The sequence below is a fragment of the Phodopus roborovskii genome, unplaced genomic scaffold, assembly GCF_943737965.1.
Source record: "Phodopus roborovskii unplaced genomic scaffold, PHOROB, whole genome shotgun sequence".
NCBI lineage: Eukaryota > Metazoa > Chordata > Mammalia > Rodentia > Cricetidae > Phodopus > Phodopus roborovskii.
Genome location: NW_026125059.1, coordinates 21,438,578 through 21,465,128, shown reverse-complemented (window position 1 = coordinate 21,465,128; position 26,551 = coordinate 21,438,578). Strand labels below are relative to the sequence as shown.

At 49.5% G+C, this 26,551-nt stretch overlaps 1 protein-coding gene across 3 annotated transcripts in view; it reads left to right on the top strand.

The window, feature by feature from the left end:
- Dlgap4 (DLG associated protein 4) overlaps nucleotides 1–26,551 on the top strand; it is an 87,077-nt gene that overhangs the window by 39,287 nt on the left and 21,239 nt on the right. For all 3 annotated transcript variants that reach the window (XM_051187991.1, XM_051187994.1, XM_051188002.1), the window contains exon 6: nucleotides 2,493–2,733. In XM_051187991.1, the coding sequence (XP_051043948.1) occupies nucleotides 2,493–2,733 (241 nt within the window). The remainder of the gene's footprint in view (nucleotides 1–2,492; nucleotides 2,734–26,551) is intronic.

Genomic DNA, 26,551 nt, shown 5'->3' with positions numbered 1-26,551 from the left:
TGCTGCGCTCCCTCCCACAGGCCCTTCTCTGCCTCTCTCTCAAAAGTCCCAGGAAGACTTTTGTTTGGGCAGTTTGGGGACAGGTTAACATTCTCTGCCAGGCCCCAGATGCCCTCGGTTTCTCCTTTCCAAGGCCTGGCAGGACCTTTAAGGATATGGGGTGTTGAAGTGAATGTGGAGACTTTTCAACTTGATAAAAGTTGGCGGATATGATGCCAGTGTGGTGTGTCTGGCACATCCATCCCTTCCCAGCCCTAAGGGCAGGAAATGCACTCAGAACCCAGCCTTTCATCTTAGTCAGGACTGAGCAGGCTTGTCTCCCAGGGCACACACCACATAGTGGTAAAAATAGTGCTGGCTGTCTCCTGATTCCAGCCACGGTGCAGGTATTGGACCCTCCCCACATTACAGACAGTGTGCTACTCTCTAAGGGGCACCCTGTAAGCCAGGCAATGCCTCCATCCTGCGATCCCCATAGGTGAGTGCCAAACATGTGGCATTAACACGCAAAGCTCCGCAGCAAAGCCTGTACATAGAAAGCATTCAGGGAACCTTGCACAGATTACTTGATGCCTCTTGGCAGTTTGGGAGCATCTGACCAACCATTTATAAACATATTCATTCCACCACCTGAGTTGCCTGGTGCATGTGACCAACAACTCTGCTGGACTGTTCAGATGATGAGTTAGCTTGTGTAATCTTGATTTTGTTGTGATTTGAGACAGGGTCTCATATCTCAGGCTGACCTTAACCTTTAGCACAGCCCACCTAGCCCTGAAATCCTGATACTCTTGCCTCCACATCCCAAGGACTGAGATGGGCAGCCGCAGCCAGCTCTCATCAGGTCTTGACTGCTTTCCAAGCTTCTCTGTTAGGGCGCAGCTCCAAAGCAAGACCATGCTGCCCTGGGAAGGCACCGAGATTCTCAAAATACCTCAGTTTGCAGCTTTGAAAGCTAACCGATGCTTTAATGTCCTCTGTAGGTATATTTTGGGTACACCATGTGGCCTGATTTTAACCTAGCAAATTGTTCAATAGAACTTCCTGCAGTGGTGGCCAATGGCTTGTCCATGTGGCTTTTGACCCAGTGAAATGTGACCCTCATGACTACCAAACTTTATTCAAATCTAATTGACTTAGACCTTTATGGAATAGCCACATGTGGCTCATAGCTACCATATTGGACAGCACAGGTTCAGACCTTTCCAACCCAGACCCATCTTTCCTCCACATGATACTCAATCCATTTTGCCTCCTCACCTAGCTACAGGCCCCTCAGGCTTCCACTTAGTGTCCATCTGTTGCTAGCTGACTCTTCAGCTAATGTAGCATGGTCCCTAGCTACCAACATATCCTGAAATTGGAGTCAGTAATCCATACCAGAATCTTCGGTGTTATGTGTGGTGAGGCCCCTCTGTATCACACCTCTAGCTTCCAGTTTGCAGGATCCTAGGTGGTCATCTCTGGAGGGATGCTTAGCAACTGTGTAGATGAGGTTGAACTAAATCTGAGATGGCAAATATACCCACAACCATTCTCCATATTGCCCTGGCAGACATCAGTTATCCTCACAGTCACCAATCTATCTCCTTCCACAAGGTACTGCATCAGCTCATCTCTAGCATCTGCCTCCTCCCAGACCCTCTCCCTACACCATGCCACGCCATCCACTACGTTACCATCCCTCACATGCATAGTTGCAGTGCTGGCTCTGCTCCTTCACTGGGTACCCTTGACAAATGCCTTCCCTTGACTGGCCCTTGATGGTTGGTTTGGGTTTTGTTTTGTTTTTGCTTATAAAAGTTAGTAGCCTATACTGTGGTAAATATGCCACATTAATAAGATCCCCATTCCAACATTCAAGGCAGGCATTACTAATGAGTAATAGCCTTCTTTCATGCTGAATTCAGATGCAATCCTTTTTTTGTTTTGTTTTGGTTTTTGTTTGTTTGTTTGTTTGTTTTTCGAGACAGGGTTTCTCTGTAGCTTTGGAGCCTGTCCTGGAACTAGCTCTGTAGATCCAACTGCTTCTGCCTTCCAAATGCTGAGATTAAAGCCATGCACCACCAACGCTGGCTCAGATGTGATCTTGAACTCTTTTAGTAGATTAGACAACAAGATTTAATTTTGTTAACATCCTGTAATATTCCAGTAGTATTCTCATTGTAGATGGAAAAACTGAGGCCCATACAAGCTAACTTAAGATCCTATTTGTAGCAGCCAGAGAAATGGCTCAGAGGTTAAGAGCACTGGCTGCTCTTCCAGAGGTCCTGAGTTCAATTCCCAGCAACCACATGATGGCTCACAACCACCTGTAATGAGATCTGGTGCCCTCCTGCAGGCACACATGCAGGCAGAACATTGTATAGATAGTGAGGTGGAAGTTGGAGAGACAGGCTAAGGGTCAGGCAGGGAAAACGCCAGCCCTGAAGCTGAGTAGACCAGCAAAGACTGACAAAGCTGGCCTCTGATCCCTGCGTATGTCTGGACAGGTCCGGGAGGCAGATCTCAGTGACCAGTACGAAGCAGCCTGTGAGTCGGCCTGCAGTGAAGCTGAGTCCACAGCTGCAGAGGCACTAGATTTGCCACTGCCCAGCTACTTCCGCTCACGCAGCCACAGCTACCTGCGAGCCATCCAGGCAGGCTGCTCACAAGAGGAGGACAGTGTCTCCCTGCAGTCCCTCTCCCCACCGCCCAGCACCGGCAGCCTCAGCAACAGTCGCACGCTTCCAAGTGAGTACCGCAATGCAGGAGGATTGGTGTTTTGTTCCGTTTTATATTGTTTACAAGGAGAACAAGGGGAATGTTCAGTTGGGCAGCCTGGCAAAATGCTGGGGAGGAACCCAAAGGTCATCATCACCCCCACCCCAAATGGTGGAAAGAAAAGGTGGTCTTGAAGCTCAACTTCCCAGTGGCAAACTGAAACCTAAGCAGGTAGTGGAAGCAGACTGTCAATGGGCAGATGATGGAGAGGTCTGGAACCCTGGGATTTCTGGCTGCTTCCATAGAGCAGCCTCCCCGCTGGTAGGCGGGGCTTTCTAAAAGGAAAATACCATTTGGGATTAGTTTCATAGATGGCCTGGCCTTCCTCAGGTAGTTTGGATTTCTCTAAAGATGAGAAAAATAGGAAGGCAGATCAAGGGAAAACATGGTACAAAGTCTGGGTTAGTTGAGACCTTGAGTTTACTCTTCTCATCCCTGATAGATCCCATTTTCCCTATCTCTGAGGCAGACCTTAGAGAGTCCTGGGGTACTGAAGACTGTAGGAAGCTCGCCATGCACAGACCCTAACTAAACACTGTCTATTGGGGTGTGACAGGTAATATCATCATAGCTGCTTTTCAGCCTCAATTCAAATGACAGTCGAGGGCAGTGGGGTTGAGCTGAAAAGGTGGCTGTTTCAAGGGCTCAGCTGGTGTTTGGTGTCACTAAGTGAACCCAAGGCCCACAGGAGTACACAGGTAACCAATGTATTGCGTAAATGACCAGGGAACAGAGCAGAAACAGTAGTCCCTTCCCACCCCTAGTGGCAGATCCCTAAACTCTGGCCACTTTTACCACTGAAGGAAGAGTCCAGTCTAGTCTCCTCTCAGAACTCAGAGTAGTCTGCCCCAAAATCTCATGCAGCTGCTCCTGATGCCTGCCATAGCTGGGAAAACCCTGGTGGGGAGCTAGGCATCATGGTTGGTGTCTTCTCTGGATCTTGTTCACTGCTGTCTCTGGTTCTACTGGTTCTGGGACTCTGAACAACTGAAGCCGCATTCTGATTTTGTGTCCTGTCTGGAAGGGGCTTCCTAGTACCTTCTTTCTCGGCGTGAGCAATGTTGCTTCCAGCTCCCCTCAGCCTCTCCATCTGGTGGTCCTTCATCCCCACTCCGCCTTTTTGCTCTCCTAGGACAGAGCCCTCTAAAGTCAACTGCAGCCCCACCCCCTGCCCCATGACCAATTAACCTGTTTGAAAAGCAGCACAGTTGCCTCTTGGAATGTGGAATATGGACCACTCCACTGGTGCCTTCCTTCCATGTAGGCTGACAAGCTTTTCTACTTTAGAAGTATTCAAGCTGGGGGGGGGGGGCTGTGGCTATGGAGCCCATAGCCATATTCTTGGATCTGGAATCCAGGGAGCTCTGCTGGGCTGTACCAGAACTCTGCTGCAGTCCCACAGGAGTCTCAGGTAAGGATCACAGTCTTTATATATCATGCCCCTGAGAAGTTCTTAAAGAATGAGATGGCTTAGGAGGACACACAGCATCCACAGAAATTCACTGCAAATAAACCAACCCTCACTCACTATTTCCTCCAACCCCCATAACTCATAGGTGAACAGACCAAAGATGCATGATAGCTGCACATTCCAGATGAGGTGGGCCCCAGTGGCTTAGCTCTTCAATAACACTGTACACCAATGGGCATTCCCAAGTTTGTCCGTCTCTCATTCTTCACCTGAGACCAGAGGTCCTCCTGAGATGAGTGGTCTAGCCAAGGCTCGTAGACTAAGCAAACATCCATTGGCTAAAGCAAGTAGCATAACTGAGTTCTCAGTCAGGGTGAGAAGCACCTCACTACTGTAGAGAAGACTGTATCCCTATGGCAAAGGTGTGACTACGGAGAAGGGAGAAGAATCGGTGGCAATAACTCAGTCCGCTCTATTCCACACATGAGTTCGTGCCTGCCTCACATAGAGAACACTTATCCTGCCCAAGATCTCCCAACATTTCATACAGCCACAGTGTCAAGATACATGATTTGTGCCAGATGTGGTTGTAGCTCCTCTTGACCAATCACCTGTGATCTAAACATCCATGTCATCCTCCCTGTAGCCCAACACCCTCTGACCCCAATGAAAACCTGACTTAGCAAAATAAGGACAGGATCACTGCCACTCATACTCTGTTCAGAAAGGAGAGACAGGAGTCAGAGACTTACTGACTCAGTGATTCTGAAACCCATTGAGCACAATGAGACAGCTAAAAATTCCTGAAGACTTCCTACATTGAGAATATGAACTCTGGCCTTCAGCCTGCTTCCTTCTAGGAACAGTAGGAGGATACATCTACTTTAGCTAAAGCTGATTGGCCTAGCTCAAACACATTTAGTTTATTCAATTTAATTTTATGTAATTCTTTGTGCCAAAGAAATATCCACTTTTAAGCCTCTCTTTACGTAATTATTCCCCTTTTGGGCATGCTGGGTTTCTGTGGGAACACACCACTGAGCTTTCTGGCAGCCCTTTGATCCTCTGGGAAGTTTTTAGTGTGTGTGTGTGTGTGTGTGTGTGTGTGTGTGTGTGTGTGTGTGTACATGTGTGCACGCATGCACGAATGCCTGCTTTTCTGTACATGTATTACATGCATGCAGGTGACCAGAAGAGTATATGAATATGTAAGGTCCCCTAGAACTGGAGTTACAGCCAGCTAGGAACCAAACCCCATCCTCTTTAAGAATAGCAAGTGGGTTGTTCTGTTTTGTTTTGTTTTGAGATAGGGTCTCACTATGTAGCTCTGTCTAGCCTGGAATTCTCTATATAGAGCTGACTGGCCTTAACTCACAGAGGTCAGCCTGCCTCTGCCTCTGAGTGCTGAGATTAAAGGTGTGCGCCACTGCACCCAGCCTTCGTGGTATTTTAACTCTGGTTTGATCTTTATCCCAGGCTATATCGTAATTTGAGAATGATCTACGGGCTGGAGGCTGAAGTTGACAGATTTATTTTCTGACTCAGCAAATTCTAGGCTCTTCCTATTTTCCCGAAGCATCCATGATAGATTGGCTGTTTTCTTTTGTGAGTTCTCCCTTTTAAGCCCATATCCAAAGGAGCCAGCCAACTCTTGCCCAAGAATCTCTATCTGCTCACTTAAGTCCCTCTAGGTGAATTTCACAAAGAGCTCTGGCCCACACAGAACCCAGGCATCTTTTTTAAGCCTCCTCTAAGAGTTTGCTCATCATCTTCTCAATGCTTGGTCCTGGATCCAGAGTGATACATCTTGGTTATTATTGCAGCCACATTCTACTTTGTGTACCATCTCAATACTGCTGTGGGACAAATAGTAGGGAACAACAATAAGTAGTTTCTCTCTCCATCTTGGCCCCTCCTTACCACTTCCTCTTTCTTCCTTGTCTCCTAGTCCCTGCTCCTTTTTCCCCTCTGCTCTGCTCTTGCTCAGCAGGTAAACTCACCTGGCACCTAGGAAAACCAAAGCCACCAGATTTTCAGGTCCCTGGCCAGAACTGCAGCTGTCATGTGGTAGTTTTGTGCTGAGTAAAGAAAGGGCATTGCTCCTCTCAACCCTTCACCACCATCTACTGAAAAGTTGCCATGATGCAATTTCTATTGAAATCAGAGTAAGGTCTTTTGCTTCCATCTGCCAAAAGTTTGTCTAAACAATTATATAATGTGATTATGCCTATATTGTGGTTAGCAGCCTGAATGCACAAGCAGGGCATCTGCTTATTTGTTAGTTTATTGGGGACAGGGTTTCTCTGTGTAGCTCTGGCTGTCCTGGAACTTACTCTGTAGACCAGGCTGACCTCTGCCCCCCCCCCCCACACACACATACAGACAAGCACCAACACACAGCCACTGCCTCCTACTCAGGAAGGTTCCCCTCCTTCCCACCCTGCACCCCCCATTTGTTCTGCACTCGTGTTGCTGAGAGGCATATAGCTCTTTGTCTCTCCTCCCTGAGCACATGTGCTCACAGGCCAGATGCAGGCACGTGGGAAGATGAGGGTGCAGGGTGGGTACTGAGGCAGTGGGCAGTTGGAGAACCAACAGCTCTAGAGTGGTGGAGGCAGGAGCTGCCCACCCACTACTCACTGCTGGCAGCTTCCCAGCTCTCTTGCTGGCGCTGCCATCCTCCCTCCCCCTTTCTGACCCAATTTCCACATTCCAGAAATAGCTCTGGCAGGTGACTGGCAGGCGGGTCAGCGGTGGCTCAGCTGCCACTTGTCCATGCTCCTTCCCAGCCAGAAGACACCTGGAAGGGGGCACAGGGCCACCATGTGACCCTTTGGTCTGCCTCTGATCCTGAGGAAGCTTCCTGAGAGGAAGCAAGAAAAGTGACAGGCCTCCCTCCCATCTCTTCCCTCAGCTTCCCCACACCAATCGTTGCCTTCTGTTTCTCCCTCAGCCCTCTGTTTCTCTTCCTTTCCTTCCTCTCAGCTCTCCCCTCCTCCTTTCTGTGTCTTCCCACTCCCTCTGAATCACATCACAGGGGTTCAGAAGCTGAGATACCGCACAAGGGCCTCAGCAAGTGGGGGGGGGGACGACTAGTGTTTGGCACCCCAGTCCTGCCAGCTACATTCTTTCCATCTTCAAATGTGAAATCAATGAGAGAGAGAACATGTGCACACACGCGCGCGCGCGCGCGCGCACACACACACACACACACACACACACACACACACACACACGGAGGAGACCTAGGCTTAGGGTCATTCTCTGCCCATCCTGGAAGCTCTAGGCTGAGCTGGATAAGTTCCAGTGCAAAAAATACCCTTGCCCCCTGCCCAGAGGCCTGGAATGTTTGTTTCAGTGCTGCTATGGCACTCTGAAAAGGCGCCTGCCTCTCCCTGGGCCTCCTAATGGTCATCCAGACCTGAGGTGTGAGGAATGGTCTTATTGTGACCATCCAAACCACTGGCTTCTTTCCTCTCTTTTTTGTTCCTTCTCCCATCCCTCAGAACTCTTCTGACTCTCTGATTCCTTTTTCTTCCCCTGCACAGATACATAGGAAGGGAGGCAAACAAAATTCCTCAGTCTTAAAGCCGGGCAGTGGTAGTGCACGTCTTTAATCTTAGCACTCTGGAGGCAGAGGCAGGCGGATCTCTGTGAGTTCCAGACCAGCCTGGTCTACAGAGTGAGTTCCAGGACAACTAGGGCTGTTATATAGAGAAACTCTGTCTCAAAAAAACAAAAACAAAACAAAAAAATCTCTGGTTATTCCACTGCAGATCCCTGTCAACTCAGCCTATCTAGTCCCAAGAGTGTTGGGGCAAACATCCTGTAGTTTGTGTGTCATTTCTGATCCCTAGAGCTAAGGACAGAGATTTAATCTGAGTTAAGTAGATTAAGTGTGCCACCATGAATTAGTGATGTCTGCTGTAGCCAGAGTTACACATACCTGTCATTCCTGACTTAATCCAGTTCCCAGTCTCTCTCTCATACACACACACACACACACACACACACACACACACACACACACACCTTTCAATGGGGTTGAGGTATTTCACAAGCCACTGCAGCCTAGAGGAGTATCATAGTCAAGGTCACCCAGCAAATAGGTCAAGGAGATGTTTCTCAAAGCCTTGAGTTCTTCATTGTCCTATGGGGTTAGGAAGAAAGCAAGCTAAGACTTGACAAAGAGCAGGGGAATCATCCAGAAGCAGGAGCAAGATTAGAGACTGCTGCACTGGTCAGACAGGGGACAGTGGCCATGTCAGGGCCATAGGGTCATAGGTGATAAGATTCAAGGGGCCTTCCCCAGAAGAATATCAAGATTTCCTACTGCTGAAATAGGCACCGCCCCTGACTAGGTAGAAAACAGGCTTCCTCTTTGGGTTCTACCATGCCCTTGTCCCTGATAACTAGGTAACTAAGTGCACAAATTACCACTTTGCAAATCTTTAAGCAATCCAGAGAAATACTGATCCAGACCTGAGAACTGATTCACAGGCCTCCAACCCAGAATTGAAGCTTTTGGGCAATGACAGGGGCATCCTGTCACCCTCAAGAGGCAGGGCAGTGCATTGTTTTACTTCTATCACTGTGATCAGCATCATGCCATAACTAATTTAGGGAAGAACAGGTTTATTTCACCTTACCCTTCCATGTCACAGTCCATCATTGACCAGGAACGGAGGCAGAGGCCATGCAGGCAGACTGTTTACTCCATTAATTCTCTCTGGCTTGCTCAGCTACCTTTCATATATAACCCAGGACCTGCCTAGGGGTAGAGGAGTCCATTGTGGGCTTTTAGCCCAGCACACAGGTCCTAGCCACTCAGTGGCCTAGCAGTTTCTAGTTGCTTCTCTCCCCCACCTTTGCTGTGCTTCCAAAGTCCTCAGACTCAGAGATTTGCCTGCCTCTGCTTCCCTAGGGCTGGGATTAAAGGTGCATGCTGCCATCTAAGACCATCTAAGAATGTTGCCTGGGCTTTCAGAACCCATTCAGGATCAGGCTGGTTGCCATAGTCACCCTCCCAGCTGCCCTGGATAAGCTCTCTACCCTTGCTCCAACATGATTACATTACACCTTGTGGGGGGGGGGGCCCAGTCAGGTTCATGCTGTGAATTTTAAGTGTTGATGTAGTTTTGAAACTGAAGCTGGGTAAAGTGGAACATGCCTTTAATCCAATCACTTGGGAAGCAGAGACAGGGAGAATTTCTGTGAGTTTAAGGCCAACCTGGTCCAGAACAGACAAGGCTACATAGAGAGACACTATGTCAAGAAAAAAGAGGGGGAGAGGGATATAGGGAGAGCCCTCACTTCTTTGGCTGCCAATTCTGGACACCTAGGACAGGACAGCAACTATCTGGAAAGGACCCTTTACCAGGAGAAGCCCAGGTTCCCGCAGGAGGATCTGAAGCCTGTCTGCCAGCCCTGGGTCCAGCCATCTCTCCTTTGTAGGGAGGCTAGCCTTGACTTGGAACTCCTGGGTAAGGACCCAGTCAGCACAGAAAGTTCCCCATACACATCTTACAAGACCCAAAAAGATCACCATTACAAGTATGCTTAAATTCCTCCAGCACCAAGGTCTCAGACTTGGTGAAGTCCATATTCAAACTGCCCATTCCTGCTTTTCAATCTAGTGAGCAGGATTCAGGGGGGTCAAAGACCTCATTGTGAAAGTTCTGTTTCTGCCTCATTTCTCTGCAGGGGTCACGAATCCCAAAGAGAAAAGGGGACTTGCCCAAGGTTATATACAAGGAGTGTGTTACTGCATTGGAAGGGTGAAGGTGGGATAGAGATTTCATGGTGGGCTGGACTGGGGTGTCAGAGCCCATCAGGAATTTACTTCGCTCTTTCCTAAGTAAAGCAAATGAAACTAAATAGCATGGTGTAGCAGTGCTTAGCACAGTGCCTGGCATCAAATTAGCTTGTTCTTTTCATCTTGTCTTAATGAGAGAGGAAGACGTCTACTAGAAACAGTGTTACCTTCTTCACTCTTCATACCTTCTGTAAGATCCTGGTGCAGAAGGCAGGCAACCGGCTTGCCTCAGTCACCCAGCAAGGATGTGTGCTTCGCAGCAGACCTGCTGGAAGCAGGGTGCCAGGTCTGCGGGAGGGAAGGAGCAGGAATGGGCTCGGCAGGATCGATGTGCTTTTGTCACATTTTACAGAGCGTGAAAGAGCCACGGAAAGGCTGAGCGCTTTATCTAGGGTCACACAGGTGTGGTACTGAACCCGTCTTTAGGATCCTTGGGAGCACATCCAGGGATGGGAACAGGGAGGGACAACTACAAACTGCAGGCTGCTGAGTAGCGAGGACCTGCGTGAAGGGCGAAAAGCCCACAGTGGACTTCCTCCTCAGCCTCGGTTTCCCTACCCACAGCGAGGCGTGGGCACCAGGGTGAGCCCGCACACACACGGCCACTCCGCCTGCGGTAGAGACCGTGCGTTGCGTTCCAGTTGGAACCGGTTTGGCGGGGCGGCTTGAGAGGGCGGAGCCCCCCAGCTCGGGCATGCGCGAGCCGGCGTGGGCGCGCACTCCCTTTCAGGGCCGGCCGGCCAGGGCGTGGGCCGCGCGGTCCGCGTGCGCGCCTGCGCAGCGGCCCCGGCTGCGCGCGCCCCCTGGTGGCCCGGGAATCCCGGGCGACGCGCGCGGCTGACGCGAGGGGCGGGGCCGGCGCGGGGCTTTAACCCGGAGGCCCCGCCTCTCGGGCGTACAAAACCGGAGCCTCGGGCCGGGCCGCGTGAGGGAGGAGGGTGAGTGCCCGCCACTGGCCGCAGCTGCCGCCAGTCCGTCCGTCACTCCGTCCGTCTGTCCGACCCACGTCGCCGCCGCCGCCGCCTCCTCAGCCCGGACGCCCGGGGCCCGCCCAGCGCCGCCCGGAGCAGCCGCGGCCCCGCGAGGAGACGGGCGCCGCCCCCGCCCGGCCCTGCCCTGCCCTGTCTTCCCGTCTGTCCGTCCGTCCGCCCGCCCGCGCTTCCGTCCTTCTGTCGGGCCACCGGCCCTCTGGCCCGTGTCCCCGCTGCGCCCGCTTTGTCTCTCCCTAGCTCGCTGTCTCTTTGTCTCTGCCCTCGCGCTCGGCCCCTCCCTCGCTCCGGGCTCTCGGGTCCCCTTTCCCAGCGCTCCTCTCCTCGCTCACAGCCACGGGTTCTGGCACCCCCATTCTTCGGGACACCTCTCCTTCAGAACACGCTCCATTCCCCCAGGCCTCCCCTGAGCTTAGCACACAGCCTCTGGGGGTCCTCCTTGGTCCCTGCGCCCCCGATTCCTGGGGGCTGCCTCCACCTTCTTATTTCCCCAGGGGCTTCCCTCTTTTCGGGGCCTCCAGTATCTGCCAGAACCTTCTACAGCCCTTAGTGGTTTCCTTGAAACCCCCATTATCTCCCCAGCTCCCTAACTTCAGAGCCTCTCTGCCTTTCCACATTTGTCCGCTGTGGCTGTCACTGCTTCTCCTTGTTCTCCTAGCGCCCCACTTTTCTGGACCCGGGCCCCCGCCTTGCTCTCCCTGCCTCGCCTCTCTCCTGTGCATCTGTGTCAGTGGTGTCCCGGCTCAGTTTCTGGCGTTGACGACCTCCCTGAGCCTGCTCCCTTACCGAGGGATCTTGCCTCTGCTTCTCTGCCTGACCCCGTCACCCCCTCTCCGCTCCTTGTCTCTCCCTCTCTCTCCCTTTTCTGTCTCTGCCGGGTCTCTGGGTCTCTGACCCCCAACCGGCCCTCATGGCTTTGTGTCTGGAGCTCTTGAAGCAATGTGAGTGGTGGGGTGTCCGGATCGGGCCGGGCGGAGTCATCCCGCAGGCTGGCCGCGGCCAAGGCTCCATGGGGTTGGCGCTGGGGCAGGGGCTGGCACTGGGGCACTGAGGCTGTGGGGGCCTCTAGACCAGGGGGACAAGGATGGTGGGGCCAGGCTGTCTGGCGAGGGAGGAAGAGGGGCCTTCCTGCTCCGAGGCTTCTGCTTTAGTTGCTTTGAGTGTGTGTGGAGTGCGCCCTGGGCTGGGTATCCCTGCTGGCTTGGCCCTGCATGGCCTGGCACTTTGTGATTGCTTGTGGGCAGGCCTGGGCTATTTTGGACCCTACCGCAGGATGTGATATCACTTGGGCGTTTATTTAGACACAGCTGGGGGTGGGGGCTGCGTTCTTGCCAACTTGAGTAATGAAATTTTGGAGGGAGGGGGTGTGGCCTCTTAGGCAGCTGGGCTAAAGGGTTGTAGTCAGAACTTCTTAGGCTACCCTGAGTGGGCAGGTGAACAGAGGTCGTGAAACTTGGTCTTGTTAGAACCAGGATGAATTGGAGAGGAATTGACGTTACTATGACCACCCTTGATTATTGTGTTTGGACTCTGAATTCTTGGTTAGACCAGCTTCGAGGGGGTTTGACTTTGGATGAGACCCTTGGACTCTCTAGGTCTCAGTTGTCCCAGTGTGATAGGGATAATGGGGGGCGGGTTCCAAAAGTAGTCGAGATCAAATGAAGCATCTGTAGACATACTGTGTAAACTGTCAACCTACCTTTAAACAGTCCCAGGGAGAGCAGCTTTGCTGAGAGGGTGGGTATACAATTAGTACCTGCAGAGCAGGGAGAGGCCCCAGACTCAAGTCCACCCCCACCTGTTAAGAGGTGTGCTCACTTTCCCAGAATCCCCAGTGCAGCTCTGCTCTTCCTGAGTCTGTAAAGATAAGTGGGTGTGCCCAGAGAAGGCCTGTGCTGGGGAACACTTGGATTTTCTGTGTTTAAAGTTGAACCCGCTTAGATAGTGACTCCTGTAAGCAAACAAGTCAGCCAGTTTGTGGTATGAGCCACAGCTGCTTTTCTCTGTGTGGTGGAGAAAGGGTCCTAGTTGAAAGGCTCCATTGAGAGCTAGGGTCTGCGGTCAAGGGCCCTAGGATATTCTAAAACCTTGGAACAGGAAGCGAGACCAAATCTTGTAGTCCCTATGACTTAGATAAGATGAAGTCAAGAAGAGCCAGGAGAACAAATGGAGACTTGAACCCGTGTCCCGTCCCATGGCCCTGCCTCTGAAGTCATTGCCTTGCTGGTGTCACCTGCCCCTGGTATATAACAAAGCTTCTAACTCCCATGGATCTTTTTCTGTGTGCACTGTACTAGGCACAATCCATTGGTTGCCTGCATTTGGGAGGTAAAAGGGCTTGATACCTGGTGAGGAAGTGAAGTCAAGTTTCCAGTCCCCACATCTCAGGTAGTGACTCTCCTGTGAGTGTCAGCTTCCTGATTAAATTGGAAAAACAAGTCTTGTCCTAAGACTGATTCTAAAATGATAGAATCCTTTAAGGGGGGCACGCAAGGCAGAAGGCCATGGTTCCTCCCCAGTTCTGGTGCTAAACTGCCATGTGACTTCAGATAGTTGGTCTCCTAGGAGTTCTCCACTCTTCCCTCTCAAGAATGGGGGTGTTGAATGGATCCATTTCTCGGGTCTTTGCAGATGACATTTGAGATTGTCAGGCCACCTGTGCATCCCTGTGCCCTACCATGTAAAAACGTACCTAATTACAGAGTAAGAAAGGAGAGTACTGAGTGCTGCCAGCTGTGTACTCATGACAGCTGTGGGCTTTTATGGGAGAGGTCCTATATGGGTTGGAAAGGCTTCCAGGAAGATCTTAGTTAGCTAACCAGACACAATTAGCCAGTACACAGGTGTTGCAGAGTGGAAATAATATGGGTTTTAAAGCCATTAGTACCTGGTTCTAATCAGTCTCATCCAGTGCCTGTGCTATCTTGGGAAAGTTACTTTCTTTGACCTTTAGTTCGTCGTGACTCTGAAAAATCATTTATATCATGGAATTGTGGTGAGAGTTAAATGAAATTATACATATATAAGTAAAAAACTGTACAAAGTAAACGCTCAATAAATGTGAGCTTTTCCCTCATAATATCTGGGTCAGATTTTTCTTCAAGGGAACAGGATGTCCCCAGCCACTCCCCTCACCCTTGTGGTTGGTATTCAGGTAACATGGAAAGTACCTTGAAATGTCCAGTAGTAATAGGAGTGATTGCTCACTCCAGGGCCTTGTGAGGTCCACCAGCTCTTTCCTGACCATTGCTCCTCATAAGTCAGAAGCCAGACAGGTCCTTGTGTCACAAGTGAGTGAAGAGTAAGGCGACCCACAGGGATGTGAACCCACTCTGGGTCTTGCAGTATGGCAATGTCCGGGCAGTCTTGAGTCTCCTGACTTTGTCTGCCCACAGCCTTACTTCAAAGTCTGTTGCTCTGCCTGGTAGCCTACCACTTAGGCTGCCCATTTTGACACCTGTTCTGCTGGAGTTTGTTTGACATTTCCCTAGTCTCTGAGCTCATCTCACATTTAAAGGCTTGAGGTGGGGCGGGGACTTGAGTCATTACCACTCCTGCCTTTTCATCTTGAGCAGCAACCAGACATTTTCCCAGGGCCACTGCCTGGTAGATGCCACATGCCTTCAGGTTTCCCTCCCAATAGCTCGGTGGACTTGGGAAAGGATCTCCCTGTCTCTTGGTGGGAGGTTGCTGCGGTGGCTCTAAATGTAGGTCTAAACCCCCCCCCCCATCCCCAGGGCTCCACATCAAGAAGATCCTGCCCAGCATTACTGTCTCCTCTGTGGTTTAGACTGTTGTTCCCCAAGGCTGCCTAGACTGTCAAATGCACTGGTCCATGAAGTCCCACCTGGCCCCAGCTGTAAGCTGAGTTCTAAGATCATCCACGTGCCTTCCATCTGTGTTTCAGCCTCCTCATATATAAAATTCTGATTCTTCATCTTCATTGATTTCAGTTTCCTGAGCTCTTTTCCCAGAGATTCTCACTTGTCAGGTCTAGGGCAGAAGTGAGTCCTGTGAAGGAGTCTGAAGCTGAGAGCCTGTTGACTGCACTGTGGGGAAAAGCTGAAGTGGGAGTAGCCAGCACTTAGTGATGGGCTACTTGTGCCTGTTGTCTGGCTCTAGACCTATCAGTTTTCTGTGCCTTAGTATTCTTTCTGCCAGAGCAGGATGGAAATACCTGCCTTGTTGGGTGATCCCCTGAGAAGTGATGGTTAACTACTATCAGCCTTGTTTTGGGCAGGCCTGGTTATTTGTGGCAGTATGTCACCTTTTCCAACTGAGCCTTCCTGGCAGCAGGCACTATCAGGGCAGGCCAAGCTAATGGCTGTGGAACGGATCACATGAGCAACAATGAAATCCAGTCATCAGCAGCAATTTAATGAGGTCGATGAGAGGTGTTCAATGTGAAAGCCGCTCAAGTTCCTGGGTTTCCCAGTGCTGGCTGGGACTGCCTTTCCTGACTCAACCTGGGCTAGATTCTGCTGCTTTCCCCACCTATCCATTTCTGGAAGCCAAGGCTGCTTTACAGACAAAGCCAAATTTTAGAGCTAAAAGATGGTTGTTTCTTATTAATAAGGAAGGAGCTTGGGAAGTGAAAAGGAGTAGGATCTCAGAACAAGACCAATGGAGAGCCAGGTTAGATAACTCTCCTAGTCTACTCCAGGCCTCTTTCAGCCCTGCAGTGGCTAGCCTAGTCTGAGGATGGGTGAAGTGCTTCTAAATGGTTGAACTAAGATTAGCTGGGAGCTGACTCTTTGTTGGGAAATCCTTCCTCAACAAGGGCCTACCCTCTCAGCCTGGTCTGGTTTGCTGAGAGTGAAAGGGGAAAAACAGACTAGTCCTCTGCTCCTGGGAACTTAGGGTCTGATGAGAGAGACAAGGCCTACAATTATGAGAGACTGTGTGACAGTCTGTAATTAAGTGGCTGCTGAGGAAAGGCATTGTCTGAGAAGGAAGAAGTGAGTGTGAGCCAGAGGAATAAGAGCCCTTTGAGGGGGTTGAAATGGCAGAGGCAGAGGGTGGGGCTCTCATTCTAGAGAATGCTAGAGGGTGGGGTTGGAAGTTAAGTGAGTGTTTGGAAAGCTGCTTATGCTTGCTGGTTTTGATGATGCCTGGAGGCTCTGATTGGAAAGTCCAAGGGGCCAGGGAGTTATAGGCAGATGGAGCTTTGGGGAGTCCTGGTAGGTATAGAGCTAGTACAGTGTAGCACAATTGGACAACTCTTGAGATGGTGATTCAGGCTGGCTGAATAAGAGTGAGTAAAAATGACAGCAGGAAGGGGGATCCCTGAGGACAGCCCAGCGGGGATTCCAGATCCAGGAGAGGGTGTGTGCTGCTGGTTTGGAGAAGGAAGTGGCTCTCTGAGCACACTCCTTGTGCACCTGCTTTGGGGCAGGCTCTGTGCCAGGGCCTCTGTAAGCGGCCTCGTGAACCTGTACAGCAAGCCAGGGGCAGGTGGACTTATCAAATCCCTTTTACAGATAAGGGAAATGTGGCTCCAACTCAAGGCTGGCAGGCTTGGCTCTTCCCCACAGTTCAGCCCTGCTGCTTAGAAAGGAAATCTCTGCTGTTGAGCCAGGGGATCCTGAGCGACTGGCCCTTTGGACAAGGGGCATGCAGACACATAATTTAAATTTCACAGAGCTCAGTTTTGTGAAAGACCAGCTTGCTCTACATAGCAAGGTCCAGGCCAGCCAGAGTGAAACCTTGTGTTAACAAAAGAAAAAAAGGAAAACATTTTTACAAAACCGCTTTCCTTAGGGTCAGGGTTGGGTGCCAGTTTAGAATTTCTCTAAGATTGGAAGATCAAAGGCACTAGGGATCCCTTAGAAGCCTCCAGAGCTGTGCTGCTTGTGTGTTCCTCTTCTGGGCCAATTGGAACTCCCAGCCAGAGGAGTCGGTCACTCACAAGTTAGGAAGAGACTTGTCACAAGTACTTAACACAGAAGATCCAGATGTGAGAGCCCAGTCCGGGCAGCAGGGATGGTTGCTTATAAATGGCCACTGTGGGAAGCATCAGTGTTGGTTCCTGGTGTGTGACCTGGCCAGATCTCCTAGCTAGTTCTCCAAATGTCAACACTCCTGTCCCACCTCCTCCCAACATTGAACTTGGTCATGAGGCAAAACAACCACCATGCAGTGACATACATCCCTCCAGTCCTTCCTTTGTCACCAGGAGACACCTTAGCATCCATGTGCCAGTCTAATTAGGCAATATTCTTTGAGTCCAGCTGTGTGCTGCTGTGAGTGCAACCATGCTTTTCATACCAAAAATCTTAACAGAGGTTGTTTAAAAGGCTTTTCATGCTACCTTGGAACAGGCAACCTGAGAAATGTCATTTACACAGTGTGCTGTCCCTTTTTGTTGTGTAAATACACTTTATTGTCACTTGTCAGGTGCTCTCATAGAAACTTTCAGAGTCTCTTGTGTGTTGATTCTGTTTTCTTTGAACACATTGATTCTGGATCTTTACTTGTCTAGCCTGTTTGGCTTTACAAACTTTTATCCATTGTCACCTCAGTAGATCCTTATATGACCCTAGGAAGCCTTTGCAGTTGTATCTGTTTATTCCAGAAGAGGAAACTGGGGCCCAGTCACAAAAAGTGACTTGACCAAGGTGATTTGTGAGCTTCTGATTTATTCAACAAATTTTTATCAAGTGTTACTGTCTGGCACTGAGCCAGCCCCAGGAATACACAGGGAAAGCTCCCTTGGAGATTTAAATTCTAGAGTGCAGCAGCGTCAGAGAGTAGGACCCACCTCAGAGCTGGACTCTTTCACTGCAGACCCCTCTAACTTGGACCAGGAATCCAGAGTTGCAGCCTGTGAACCCTAGCCTGGAACATTAAGGTAATGCTAGTCACGGTGCAAGTTTCTGCAAACTGATCTTCAAAAACACAAAACAAAAGCAAAAACTGATAAAGGCTTTCAGCAGTGCCTAAATTGTTAATGGGAAGGGAAGAAGGGTTTCCACAGAAGACCATCTGCTAAAGGGAAGTCACCCAGAGATCAACTCGTCTGCCTAAGTTCCGTGTCTGACTTTTCTTCAGCCTCCAAATATTTGATTACAGTATACACAGGTGTGGAGCCCTATGCCCATGTGCAAGCTGGGGACCCTCCTGCCTCCTTTAATATTAAATGATATGAGATAAAGGCTGGTCCTAGGGGGCCAAGTCAGGAAACACTGTGGCCCACTTTCTCAGTTCTGATGAGTAAAAACCAAACCTGGGAGGAAAGGGAGTGAAAAAACCTTCCCCTCTCCAGCTAGCCTGACCTCATCTCCCCATTCCTTCTGGTAGGAAGCCTTGTCTTGCTCCACAGGTTCAGCATTCACTGCCCTCTTCTGGACCTTCCTATGCCTTGAGGCCAAGATTGTTCTTAAAGTTTGCCTTGATGCACACACTCCTACCTGCCACCCCAGAGCTCTGTGACATCTAGGCTACTGCAGTGTATACTCAGAGATAACTTCAAGATCTAGCTGCCTGAGGGCTGGAGAGAGGGCTCAGGGTAAGAGTGCTTCCTGCTTCCAGAGGACTCAACTTAGGTTCCCAGCACCCACAGATAGCTCATTACTATCTCTAACTCCAGTTCCTGGGAATTGGACACTTCAGGCTTCTATGGGTATACAGAGAGAAAGGGAGAGAGAGAGAGAGGGAGAGAGAGAGAGAGAGAGAGAGAGGAAAAATCTTTTAAAAACAAAACAAAACCCTAGGCTTCTGGGCCCTGATGTATGGAAGAGTGATGGCCAAAGTCTTCAGGGAGGAGTCTCTGTAAATTTTTCTGGAATTAATTTTGTAAAATGCATGTCTGTATGTTTTTTAAATGTGTGTGTGTGTGTATACACACACATGCATACATACACAGTTATACATGTATATGGCTTTAAAATTCAAGCTTTACAAGCATGTGTACTCAGTGAAAATACTAGTGTCTCTCTAGCCTTGATGTATAATCACTGTGCCTGGATTGCTTACCTCCAAAAATCCTCTGCACTAGCACAAAGTCAGTCACTAAGACACCAGCAGCTGTGTCACTAGCGTGCCTTTGTGTTACATCATCTCTGCTTGTTGCTCTGCACCTTGCCTTCTTCACCTGGGTCTGTCTCATGTAGCTTTTCTCTGTGGGCACACATGGGTCCATAGCCTTCTGTTTCTTGTGACTGTGTGACTTTCCATCTATGGTAGGGTAGACCACCACTTGTTCATCAAGTCATCTGCTCAAGAGATGTGTAGCGTGTCTGAGTTTGCTCCTTGAAGCATCAGGGTCTTCCCTGAGAAATTACATGCAATTGTAATACTAGAAGCTTTTCTTACAAGCCAAATAGCTAGCTGTTTCTGAGAGTCTGTACATTTAAATATTTTTTTCAGGTATTTTCAAATTGCCCCTAAAACAAAACACAGCATACATTTTTGTTCCACCCCCGGTGTGTGTGAGTGAGAGTGTGTGTGTGTGTGTGTGTGTGTGTGTGTGTGTGTGTGTGTGTGTGTGTAGCTAAGAAACTCAGGCTAGCCTTTGAACTCTTAATCCCTCTCAAGCAATCAGATTACAAGCATACACTACCATACCTGGCTAGAAATGTTCATTTGTAAAGTACCCTACTCAGAGTCCCATTCACTGCCTTAGTTGAGAAACCACTCTTGCCTTGGTGGTACACACTTTTGATCCTAGCACTCAGGAATCAGAGGCAGGTGGCTCCCCTGAGGCCAGCAGGATTACATAGTGATACTCTATGATCAAAATAATAACAAAACTCCACATTTACAGTCTGGCTTACACTTTTGTAATGGAGCAAGGCCCAGAGAGGGGAAGACTTGGCCACTGTCACCCAGCTGTCCTCAGCCAAGGAGTTGGCTTTCACTATGTCAGGTGGAAGGAAGTAAGCAATGAAGGAAACAAAGGGGGAGGGGAAAGGACAATGTAGGAGTAGAACCAAGAGTGGGTGAACCCTGTTTGTCATGGTTTCCCTGGAAGAAGCCTTTCCCCTGCCCACTAGAAATCTTCTTGAGTCTCCCTGTGTGCTGTATTTGCTTGGCAGCCTCTGAGCCAATAAGCTCCTTCAGACATTTCCCCTTGCAGGGTTGGTCACTGTAGTCCTGCCTCTTCCCTCTCTCCACTGTCTGGTTTCCTCATGTAAATAGGGGAGGCCTGTAGTTGCTTTTCTCATGCTCCCTGGGCTCCTGGGAAGATCTGGCAAACCAGCTAGTAGGGAATATGGTAAAACAGCTCAGAGTGCCGCAGTCCCAGACAGATGTTTTGTGTGACATTAAGGACCTCAGAGGGTCTGAAGTTGGGGCCAACCCTCAGTGGGCTGCTGTCAGGCTCAGCAAAAGGCTGGTCAGTCTGCAGTCCAGCAGCTCCAGGCAGCCCTTGGTGGTGTCTTTGTTCTGTGCCACAGGACTAGGGTTGTGCTGAGCTTCTGAATTTGTTCTGCCCCAGGTTGCTGGGATCTCCACAGTACCTGAGGAACAAAGAAAGGAGCTCAGGTGACAGATGCTAGAGAGGTAGCTAGGGAGACCACAAGGCTGTCTTTGTGCCACCTCTGAGGTGGGCCTCCAGAAAAGTCATCTCTCTGGCTCCTTTTAACCCCCAGTGGCTGCAGGATGAGGAAGGAGAGGTTCCTCCCACATTTAATTGGTATTTAAATAGGGCTGGAGAAACTTGTGCCCTTACCAGTCAGAAGCTGGAGTTCATTTCTCCCAGGCCTCAGCGCTGCCTGTCATTTCCACATTCTTTTTAGTTTTATTTTGGGTTTTAAAACCAAAGTGAAAGGAAACGGCAAAGCAGGAAGCAGCCGTTTCAAACCCTGCCCTGCTGGGAGGGCATGGGAGACCTGTGCAAAGCAGGCCTTACTATCCCTGCTGGGTCCCACCTGTGTTCCGGAGGTCTGGCTCGTGGGTGGGGCCCAGAGGGAAGAGGCGCCAGGCTGTAGACTTCGGTGGCGCCCTGGCTAGGCAGTCTGGGAGTGGGCCAGTAGGACGGGTTCCCTGGTGAAGTCAGTTCACCCGGGTGTGGTCCCAGCATCAGGCCCCCCAGGTGGAAAGATATTGCCTTTTAAACACCCTGTTCTTCCGGGGCAGGGCTGAACAGAACTAGGCCTGGGATGGCCTGGGAAAGAAACCCCACCTCGGAATTCAGCTTTCACAGAGCTGTTCATTCTTCCTGAAGGTAAGAACAGCCTCTGCCTTGAAGCAGTTTCTTCTCAGCATCCAACTTGTCTGAGAGCCATTCATCTCCAGATGGCTTCTCATCTCTTTAAGTCTCAGGTTGATAAGTGGCTTCAGGCTAGATCTTCCCTGCTCAGAAGCCCCCAGGATTTCCCACTTGTTTTTCTGCAGAGTGGGTTCTCCCAGCTCTGTTCTTTGGGTTCCTGTATCTTAGCACTCATTTCTGGAATGAATTGGTATCTACTCCCTAAAGTACTTGCTGTGCATAGGTGTCAGAAGGCCCACTGTTGATACATTATAATCCACATCACCATGCCACATACCTGTAATACAGAAAGGTAGCATGTGATGACCCCATACCTCTAGGTTCGAGTATAAATACAGTGACACATATCACCTGATTAGCCTCACCCTGAAGATGAGTATAAAGAGGAGGTCCAAGGCCCTGTGCAGAGGCCATACTAATACCTAGGGGAAAGACTTAAAATATCCAGACTTTGTGCCTGGACTAGTGAGCTGCTTGGAAAGCAACCATTAGCTGCTTATTTGCAGGGCTCTGGTTGGGGATCAGAAGGGTTCAAGGACTCAGGGAAAAGGGCTTTAGTTACCCCAAGCTGGTAGACTCAAACAGAATTTTTGAGGAAGGCAAAGGCAGGCTTTCCAGAGGTCAGGATCTGCTCAGCTAGAGAGATCTGCCCTGGGCAAGTATCTGTCTGGCACTGAGACCTGGGCCTTGCCTCTGCAGAGTGCTCATCTGGGCAGTTTTCTTCTGTGAGCTATGATGGAGAGCCTGTTGTCCATGTGTTGGAAGCAGATTCTGAATAGTTCCAGACTCTCCTAGAACTTTCTGCCTTCCCAGGCTTCCCACGCCTCATGACGTGGCAGTTACTCTGCATAGGGGTGTGGTAAACAGGAGGTGTCTGCTACCTGTGCCAAGGCGGGAGGGATAAGGGGTGGGGCTTGCATGACAGTACCAGTAGAAGCAGGATTGAACTCTTAGCAGTTTCCTCAAAGGGGACAGCACATGTAGTGTGGGAGCAGTCCAGGACAGGGCTGCTTAGTCAACCAGCTGCTCCCTCCTCAACCTTACCTCCACTCTGCTTTGCAAACAGTCATGCACTGAGTACTAGAGGCATGCAGAAAGGCAGGGAGGACATAGAGAACCAGGCTGATGTCCATCCAGCTTGGGAACTCAGCTCAAGCAGGTAACAGATAGACAAGATACTATGTGATTGTGTTAAGAAGCTGAAAGACAGGCAGGAGTTGAGAGGGACTTATTTGGGAAACTTGGAGGACATTACTGGGAGCAAGGAAGATGGGGAACAGCTCTATCAAGACCCTGGGGGCAGTGCTTACCAGTTTCCAGGGACCAGGAGAAGGGTGAATAAACCTGTTTAGCTCTAAGGTGAGCAGCTTTTTGCTCTCTGTGAGAGACAGGGTCCTGAAGTGTTATTAGTGTGATAATGACAGAAGGACAGATTGCCTTATTTTCACATGAGTGTCATAACTTCCAAACCAGGTGTGGAGGTACAGGCCTATGATCCCAACACTGCAGAGGAGCTAGAGGCATGAGGCTGTCTTCAAGTTCAGGACCAGCCTGGTTACCAAGTCCTAGGCCCTGCCTTAAAACAAAACAAACAAATACCTTGCAAATTCATCTACTGTTTTTCCTAACTCATTAACGTTTCTTCAATATTTCCATTGTTGGTAACTTTCTTTGATGCACTACAAAGTTCATAGTACCTTATTGCTGAGGGGGGCAGGTGCTGCTCTCAGTGGTGGAGGAACAGAGAGGCAAAGTGAGTCTCCAAAGTCACAGAGCTAGGCCAAGAACTGAAGTCCTAATTCACTGCTCTGTCTAACACAGAGCCTTCAATTAAGAAAGCAAAACAGAATGTTTCTGGGTTGCTTTTTCTTGGCAAAATTGCCCTCCCCAAATGAATATTTTTAAAGTTTAGGTATAGGAGTACTTCTGGGGGCTGGCAAGATGGCCAAGCCTGATGACCGGAGTATGATTCCTGGGGCCCATTTAAAAGTAGAAGAGCACCAACTCCACAGTTGTTCCCTGACCTCTGACCTCCCCTTGCGTACTCACACACAAGTAAATGCTTTTTGAAAAAAGCAACTGTGTTACAGCAATAGGGTTAGAATAATTTTGTCTGTTTCATATGTCATAAGTGTCTGTCATATATGTCATATAGTCTGTTCTGGTTTTGAAGTTTTTGTTTTAATCTGTACATTCATCACTGTCTAGCTACTTCCTAGGGTTCTATGATATAATATATATTACTGCCCCTGTCCACCTACAAGCTTCAAATTCTATCTAAATTCATCTGCTGTTTCCTAAATTTTAGGAAAGAAAGGCCAGATTACAAGCCAGCACCTGTTCATAAATACCTCTCACTTGGGTTAGCAATGGGCATGAGCACACTCACCCATCAGCCCAGCATGGGGAGCCCGAGGCCTAAGTGTACCTTAAGACCTCAATCTCAAAAAAAAAATCAACAAACACATGAAGAAGAAAAAAAAATTGTAACAAGTCAAATTAGAGATTCAGGTGTGTGTGTGTGTGTGTGTGTGTGTGTGTGTGTGTGTGTGTGTGTGTGTGTACTATATATATATATATAATTTATTTTTTGTGAGTTTTGGAAGTGGGATGAAAAAAGTGAAAACCAGTTGGTAACTGCAGAGTGGAACTTATGGTAGGAGCCCCACCCCATACTGCTCATTACTTTATTCCCCAAAACTTATGAAGTTTACTACTTCATGTGCACAGCCCAGTGGCGTTAAGCATATTTTCATTGTTCCACACTCCTCCCATCTGTCTCCAGAGCACCTCATCATCCCAAAGTGAAACTACATATGGACTACTCCCTGCTACATAGCCCCCCTACCCTGCCATCTGTGTCTGATTTGACCAGTCTGGGTACCTCATCCAGGAGCCTATTTGAAAAGTAGGGTACAAGGGACTGTGAAGAGTTAGCTCCCTAGTGGTGACTAAATCCCCTTGCACCCTGCAGAGCTATTTGTATGTGGCTGGGTCCAAAAGGACTGATAAAGGACTGCTGCTCCCCGGAAAAGTGCCCTCCCCAGAGTCCATGGGAAGCCTGGCATGCACACATACCCCATCATGGGATGGGGAAGGCCTCAGACATAATTCTGCAGTTGCTTGCAGGGCCATGTCTGCCCCTTTGTCTTAGTCAAGGATTCCTTTGGGAAGGGACAGTACTTTCCAAAATAAGTGAGACAAGATAGTGGACTTCCCTTTTCATCCTTAAGAATCTAGCTCCATGACCAGATGTGTTACATGCAAAGTAATCTCCTGGTTTCTACTTTGTGGAGATGGTGGAAATGAAATAGAATGACTTGCCCAAAGTTTTATGCCATATAACTCCAAACTTGTCTGAAACCCAGCCATGCCTGTTCTGTGAATTGTCCCTCTCCATTATTTTTTTGCTTGCTAATTTTTTTTGAAAGCCAGGACTTGGGAGCAAGGAGCTGTTTTTCCATCCTGCTGGCTATGAGACATGGCCTTAGAAGCTCCTGGGTTGGTCCTACTGATGGGAGGAATGGGGCAGGGTAAAGGTTCTGGTAGGAGATCAGGAGTGATGACTCTGTCATAGGAATGGCATCCTACATTGTTTCCACAGTGATTGTCTTTCCAGGGACAGCAGATCCTTAGTCTTGGCAGTTGTTCTTCATACTGGACCCAATACACATAGCTGTGTCACAGCCTTTCCTCTGAGAAGGGTACAGCTTTAGGGTCCTTCTCAACACATGAAAAACCAGTCCTCCAGATGTAGCATGTAGATGACACATGTCCAGTGGGACCTGTGTCATCTCCAACTTTGGCATTGTCCTGTTTTTCCAGATAGGTGGCAGTCCTAGGAGGGGAAGGGGGTGTTCAAGAGGCAAGTGATGTCACAGGTCTCTTTGTGAGAGTAGAAGAGTCTAGCAGGACAGCCAAAAAGCTTAGGGAAAGTGTTGGCAGAGCACCTCCTAGAAGGGTAGAAGCTGTTCAGGTACCATCTGCTCTCTTGAGGTTCCCCTGGGGTGTGGCTTAGGTTGTGAAAGCACTCTGTTGTCACCCTGCTGATGCTGGAGGGGAGGGCAAATTTACCTATTCTATCTAGATAGACTGTGGGAATGTGTTAGTCTTGCTGTCACCAGTTGGCATTTTTACCATTTGTGAGACTGGATGTCATGAATGAAGTTGGGTTTTGACAAACACCATAGAGCATGATTTGCTGTGTAATGCTGAACAAATTCCTCAATCTTTCTGAGCCTTGATTTTCCTTAGCATAAGGGAAGATGGTAAAAACATCTTGAGGGGTCAGATTATGAGATATAGTTCAAGGACCTCACACTGTGCCCTTTGAAAGCAGTCTTCCCAAATATCAACATATTGTGATTTCAGAGGTGGTGGGAAGATAAAAAGGCTTTGGGAACATGAGGGAAAGACATAGAGATGACACTCATGTACATTGTCTTCTGCCCACCACAACACCTCTCTGAGTTCTGCTGCCTGTGTTTGTAAGCCTGAGATGGAGCCAGAGGAATACAAACCACAGGTCTGAAGGCACAAGACAATAAACAGGCCAGCAAATCCAGAATGGCATCAGATGCCTGTGTTCACTGGAACAAGGGTGCTGGCCCATGAGTGGAACCCCGGGTGGAACATAGGGAGACTGCAAGACGACTCTGAGGGAGGAGGAACACAGGTGCTCTCCTTACTAGAAAAGGGTGTTGCAGGCAGAGACAGTATGATTATTGTGACTTGACAGAAATAGTCTGCTGGGGAAAGGTGGAAGGGTGCCAAGAACAGTGCCGATAATGCAGTATGTGGGCACATGTGCAGGGACTGAACCCTCAGCCTGGTTCCTTGGAGAATGTGACCCTTCACCTCTGCCCAAGGCCATATCTTCCTGGCCTCTGACCAGTAGAGTTTCTGGAGAGTCTGGGATTGAGAAGCAGCTATGTGGGCCCCCTAAAGCCACTATAGTGACAGTTCCTCAGTTGACATTTTATCCTGGGTGGGGCAGGGAGTCCAGGTCCTGCAGTGAACCGATGACTCATGACCCAGTATAGTGGAATCACATCTCATTAGGGGTGGGGAGCTGCTGTCTCTGGCAGGCTCCTGTGCTGGGATGCTGTAAGGACCTCACACTGATCTTTGGGCACCAGAGAGAGATGCCAGCACTGCTTGCTCCTGCACCTCTTTGTCCTGCCCTCACAGCACCTCTTTCAGAGTTTGCTACCTGGAGGCCCAGGGACACATCAAGGATAGAGTCCTTCCTAAGTGCCAGCAGGACTCTAATGTTGGATTGCCCGTTGCAATCCAGTGAGTGTGACTATGTCCCTTGTTCAAGAAATGCCTGTGTCATCTGAATGTTACCATAAGTCAATGGG